This window comes from Phoenix dactylifera, chromosome 8 (genome assembly GCF_051530095.1).
Source record: "Phoenix dactylifera cultivar Ajwa chromosome 8, Ajwa_hap1_PhDact_Kaust_v1.1, whole genome shotgun sequence".
In the NCBI taxonomy this organism is placed as follows: Eukaryota; Viridiplantae; Streptophyta; class Magnoliopsida; order Arecales; family Arecaceae; genus Phoenix; species Phoenix dactylifera.
In genome coordinates, this window is record NC_143197.1 from 10,168,947 (window position 1) to 10,175,399 (window position 6,453).

The 6,453-nt window shown below is 41.1% G+C and overlaps 1 protein-coding gene across 1 annotated transcript; it reads left to right on the top strand.

Annotated features, from left to right (window-relative positions):
• The first annotated feature begins 1,533 nt into the window (after window positions 1-1,533).
• Window positions 1,534-4,164, top strand: LOC103715273 (uncharacterized). The gene has a single exon (XM_008802847.6). It carries the CDS (start codon window positions 1,542-1,544, stop codon window positions 3,459-3,461), a length of 1,920 nt encoding a protein of 639 aa, XP_008801069.5. The 5' UTR covers window positions 1,534-1,541; the 3' UTR covers window positions 3,462-4,164.
• Window positions 4,165-6,453: the final 2,289 nt, after the last annotated feature.

Here is a 6,453-nt window from a genome sequence, read left to right on the forward strand (position 1 = left end):
GGTTTTACCTGACTGATTTAGGGTTAGTGGCAGGTACAAATTGTGATTTTAAAACCTGAAGTGGATCCGGGACCAGTGAGAGCAGTGGTAAAATCTATCCTGAAACTGACCTAAATATATATAACTCTGCTAATCATCTCCTCACCCTTTGTCCTAGGCATTCTATTAGCTCATCTTGTGACTCTCCTCATTTGATCATCCCTCTCTTTCCAATCAAACCATAGTCGCAATGTCGCACCCACTCTTCTTCCCAAGCTGATCGGATGTTAGTTAGTTCGCCGCTCTCTATATGTCCAGATTTCTATAGTTAGTTAGCCACCAACTTGGTATCAAACTGATCCTTTATTTTTCTTTTTATTTTGTTTTGCCTTCTATATTATGTTCACATATTCTTGCTTTAGTTCTCATTAAACTTCTTGATATCGTTACAAATTCTTGCTTCAATTCTGATGGATCTAAATTATTTCATTTTGTTCTTTTATCGATTTGTGACTTCCTAAACATCAAAATTTAGTTTGTTATGTTATATATTTTAGACTCTTATATTATTTAATATTATGTAAAGTACTTGATTTACTTTTATATTTTTGTTATTTGTTGGACTTGGATGCCAACAAAAAAAAATAATTAAAATTTTACTTGATCCAACCCATTCAACCTGTCCCGGCTAACTCTACATGACTCGATCTGCCCCAACTCGAGATAGGTAGAAGGCAAATATGAGTACATAATTTTTAATTATGAGATGGATATGTATACTAACCTGCTTCATCCATACCCAACTAGTTGCCATCCCTATTATTTTCATCTCACCATACCATGAATTCATCAAACCACATGCTATGTTATTATCCAAATGTATAATAATAATAATAATAACAACCCTTCTCCATATCCTCTTTTGGTTGGATTACATTAATATGTGATGAAATGATACCCATCATATGAAATAACAAAATATCCAAAACAATCTAAATACCTATTAAAATATTTTAATTACTCTTATTTTAAATCATGATCAGTGATGACCTATTCCACTTGCCATGCAGCCCCAATCCGGGTAATATGATCATGTGCTAGATGTATCTGAGAGTCCAAAATTCCCAAACTCCATGTTTCCTCTAGATTTTTTGCTCTAAATTTTTTAATTTATTTACTTAAATAAATTTTATAGCTTTTTTTTTTGATACATTGGCAGCTCATATTAATCTCGTATGAGCATTGCCTACAGAATCAAAAGCCAAAGCGCTCCACAATGATGGAGGAACAGATATAGAGAAACTTCTCAGAGTAATGAGCAGCAAAGGAAGCGACTCAGCTAGCAGCTTTGTTCATCTTCCGAAATACATGCATAACCTGTAAGACATCGCACTCTTATAGTAAGTACCGGATGTTCCCTAAGATCGGATGGTTAATGACCCCCAGCCCCTCCTATAGAATTCTCTCAACCACTTTTTGTAGAATTCTCTCAACAACTTCTTGAGTCGACCTCGTAAGCTATAAATTTTATAGCTTTAAAAAAAAAAGAAGGCAAAATTGTGATGGTATCATACATGCTATGCTCCTCGGCCTCATATCATATATGCTTCCATTCTCCTTCCCTCCCTCCCTCCGTTTTCAAACACCCATCCGCTCTCCTTCCACCCGGGCCGGGAGTCATGTTGGGGAGACGCCTCCTAAAGAAACAATTCCTCCATCTCTCCGGAGCTCCTCCCAGCTCTCCACTCCCATCCCTCTCCACCCCGGAAAACCACATCCCAGACCTCAATACCCTCCTCCTCCCCAGCCGCCGCCTCGCCACCGAGGCCGAGGCCGGCGCCGGCTCCGCCCCCCTCCCCTCCCACCTCCAAACCCAGCTGACCAAATTCTGCGGCCTCATGAAGCGTAAGCGATATGCGGCCGCCAAATCCCTCCTCAAATCCTTCGCCACCGCCGAAGACCTCGCCCGCCCGTTCTCCTCCGTGGCCTCCTCGGTGCAAACTTCGTGCGAGAGGGCCAAGATTTCCCCCGCCACGGTGCTCGACATGCTCTTCAGGGTCTACGCGGACGCCGGCGCGACAGGTCGAGCTCTCGAGACCTTCGAGCTCATCCTCGAAAGGTTCGGCTGGGTCGACGGGAGGTCCTGCGGCGTCTACCTCCAGGCGCTCCGGAAGTCCGGCCGGATGGACTCGGCTCTTGGTTTCTTCCGCCGAATGGTTGAATTGGATGGCGTTGATGTGTCAGCCTACTCGACTGCTATTGTAGTTGATGGTTTGTGCAAAAATGGAGACTTTAAGGTTGCCAGGGAACTAGTCGACGAAATGTCCCAAAGAGGGATGGAACCGAATATCCTGTCTTATAATTCTCTCATCGAAGCCTATGCGAAAGAAGGGGATTTTGATTCGGTGAATGAGATACTTGGTCTTGTTGATAGGAGAGGCATTGCTCGTAGTGTCGGGACGTATACTGTTCTCGTTGATGCCTACTCCACTCGTGGAGATATCGACAAAGCTGAGAAGGCCTTTGAGGAGATGAATCAAAGAGCGCTGAGTGGGGATATTTATCTTTACACTTCGATGATCAACGGGAACTGCAGGGCTGGAAATATGAAGCAGGCATGTGCGCTTTTTGATGAATGCGTCGAGAGAGGCCTTGAGCCCAATGACCGGACCTATGGGGCACTGATCAATGGGTTTTGCAAGCTTGGAAAAATGACCGCTGCGGAGATGCTGATGGATGAAATGCAGCAAAAGGGAATCGATTTTAATCAGATCATATTCAATATGATGATTGATGGGTACTGCAAGAAAGGAATGTTGGATAAAGCTCTCAACTTGAAGGTTATCATGGAGAAGAAAGGAATCGAGCTCGATGTGTACACTTATAACACCATTGCTTGCGGGCTGTGTAGGGTGAACAGAAACAGTGACGCCAAGGAGCTTCTCCATGTCATGGTTGAAAGAGGGGTCACTCCAAACGCTGTAAGCTACACGACGTTGATTGACATACACTGCAAGGAAGGAGATATGGTTGAAGCAAGGAGGATGTTTCGGGAGATGGGGTGCAAAGTGGCAAGCCCTAGCGTTGTTAGCTACAATGTGATGATTGATGGGTACTGCAAGAAGGGCAGCATTAGGGAGGCTGAGAGGCTTAGGAAGGAGATGGAGAAGAAAGGGATGTTGGCTGATGTATACACGTATACATCACTGATTCACGGGCATTGTGTTACTGGGAAGGTACAGGTTGCAGTGAAGTTGTTCGAGGAGATGAAACAGATGGGTGTGGCAGCAAATGTAGTGACTTATACTGCACTGATCTCAGGATTGTCTAAAGAAGGGAGATCAGATGAGGCATTTAGGTTGTATGAGGAGATGTTAGAGGCAGGACTGACTCCGGATGATTCAGTCTATGCATCTCTTGTGGGAAGTCTTCATACAACAAATGAAAGTGAGACTTTCAGCTCGAGAAGAGTAACTTCATAGGGTATACAAATGAACCGTGATGATAAGCAGAAAACCCATAGTAACAAGCAAATTTTTCTATTTAAGGATGATATTAGTCGCCCCTGATCTGCTCATTTGTGAACCAGCTTATGATATGGAAGTTCAGCCCTCCTTCCAAGATAATGGACATGGACTTCAATTTTTTGATCAGTTTCTAGATACATGCACTCGGTCCAGATTAAGCACCATGTATGCAGCTTTGTGATCCTAAAACTCTTGAATTAAAAGGTTCTATCGATGGATTGTTTCGTCTTAAGCTTTATACAAATGGTAGCTTAAGAGATACAGGCCATAGAAAGTTCAGAGGTACAAATAGAAAATCAGGGTCATGTGAGTTGCCATTTACCCAATTGGAGATGCCCCCCCCATGTTTACCACCCGTCGGGATTTTGTTTAGAAGATTTTCATGATGGTCATGATTGAACTTGTTGTTTCGCCTGAAAGCAGGCAAAACAACTTGTTTTCTACTGGGAAGCTAGAAGCTGCACAAAGTGCGAAAACATAAGCTAGAGACTTGTTTTCTACTGTCGGTTATTTTGAGTTGAATATTATTTTTTTTATTGTATAAGGTCTCCTAGTGGGCCTGTTGTTTTATTTTAATGTGCTTGTTCTGTTTACCAACTGACAGTATGTATTAGCATCTCACTGGTATTTTGATTGACTGCTTTAGAGTTTGTAGGTATCTATGTTTTTCTTTTTTGTCTCAATATTACTGACAAATCTATTTACTTGAGATATCATTCAGCAAAGTGTTAACTAAATTCTGGAGTGCTATATCATTTAACTATTCCAGAATCCTAATACTTATCAATGAGTTAAAGTTTTCATGTTTTCTTGAATAATTTATTTGGTGTTTCCTTTGTAATCCATTGGTTCTCAGAGACTGCACTGTTCAAAGAAGAGATGCATTGGTTCAAATCAAATGCAATAGTTAAGAGTACTCTGCCTAACCTGTGGATGTATCAAAATCTGGAAGATGTAGAAGACTCATACATGGATTAGATTCATCTGACAGCTTAGCCAGGGTGGATCTCACTATCGCGAGAGACCCATTTGTCATCGATCTGGCCTCGGTACCTCCTATCTTTGCTTGATAAGAAATATAAAGATTGAATTGGTTGTCTTTAGTAAGGAGGCAAACATACTTGCACCCATCTGTAAAGCACAAGAGGCCATACTTAGTACAGCAGAGGCTCTTTATATTAGTTGTATTGCGGCATTCTTTAAGCTATCAACCTTTTAGGTTGTCAGGTTATAGAAAAGATATAGATAAATATGTGATCTCCTTATGAAAAATGCTCCTAATAACAGATATTTTTTAAGAAACAATTGCTACCGATTTGTCAGTCTAATCTCTTGCTAAGTGGAGCACTAGTTTAATGGATGTCCTCTTTGCAGGCTGGAAGTTTCAAGCCAACTTCCAGTGTAGTTGTTTCTTAGGTCATCCTTCCCTCGCTGCTTTACCAAATCTATGGTTTTATGAGGAAGCTTTGCACTTGGCAACCCTGAAATAAATATTAGACTCCATAAAAGGGCTTTATACACCCTATGCTGGTGGCTGTGATATTGACGCCTGTTATTGATATCATCAAAATGTGCTATGCCATCTGTTCCCACATGATCCATTCTGTCAGCTAGGAATAGTCTGATGGCTGGACAATCCACAGTAGTGAACAGCATTTCTCTTGGTCTCCGTGTATGTTTAACTGCAAGAAATAATAGAAACGCATTCCTTGAAAGAGCAATTCAATCTACCCTTAGACTCAGTCATGGTGGTCGGTTGGATCCAGGGCGAGGCGGTGGTGGCGATCTCTCACCCCCTCTTGCATAACATTAGGAGTTCGAGGAAGTGTACATACTTTATAGCCAAGCACATCTACAGTGAGGCAAATGAAGCGGCAGATTGGGTCGCTTCCTATGTAGCGGAGCGCTCTGGAGAGTTTTTGTGGACCACCACATCAGCTGTTCCGATCGTATCTCGTGATATTTTCTTTTTTGATTTTTTTGAATGTTTTCATATCAGGATTGTTTGAGCCATCTGCCCTATCACACACAAAAAAAAAAGGAAGAGAAATTCACTTATAAGCATAGCACAATAGAATGATTTCTTCCATATGTCCATTTAGGATATTTGTCTACTCTCTTATGAATGTCCAGCACCAGACCTCAAGTATTTGATTGGCCTTCTTAACTTCAATTCACGTTTGCTGGATGGGATGAAGGAGTCAGCAAGCAGACATTCTACATAATTAGCAATTTCTAGCCTGTTTGGCTGCACCGAAGTGGTCCAAGTTAGAAGTGGCCACTTCTGAAGAAGTGAGTTTTTAAAAAATCACACTTGCTAGACAGAGATTTCGAATGTTTGATTTGTCTAAGAAGTAAATGCTGGAGAAATGTAGTTCCAAGACTTCTGGGATTTGATGGTTGGAATCTGGGAAGTGGCTGGAGCAGGAATTTGCTTCCGACCAGTTAGTGTTGTTTGCTGAAGTTGGAAGTGCTAGGATGTAAGATTATCTCCGAACTTATGATGTATTATAATAAATTTATCCTTATCGTCCATAATAATATTATAAAAAGCTAATGTGATCCTATCTCTATATACTATTGGTTTTATATACAAAATACCAAATTATTATCTTTTTATCTCTATATTTTGAATTAAAGTTCCTTTTTATGGTCCTTTGGATTGGCTCCTGTATTTTGTGGGCTCAGCCTCGGCCGAACACTCACTGATTTGTCAGTTCTGCAACCTAATTTCCAGATTTTGTACAAAAAATTTTAGAAAACGAAAGTCGGTTATGATGTGCTATAAGACCATGCTCCAATAGCTTTTCCTTAAGAGTCGATCGCTTCTAGCCCTTCATTTGAAGGAGGTGTATCTGAGTTCTAGGGGTGTGTGTACATATATATACTCTCTCTCGCTCTATATATAATATGTGTGATGATGATGATGAAGAAATAGCACAAACAA

Coding starts and splice junctions, on each gene's coding strand:
- LOC103715273 (XM_008802847.6), top strand. CDS start 1,542: ATGGTATCATACATGCTATGCTCCTCGGCCTCATATCATATATGCTTC.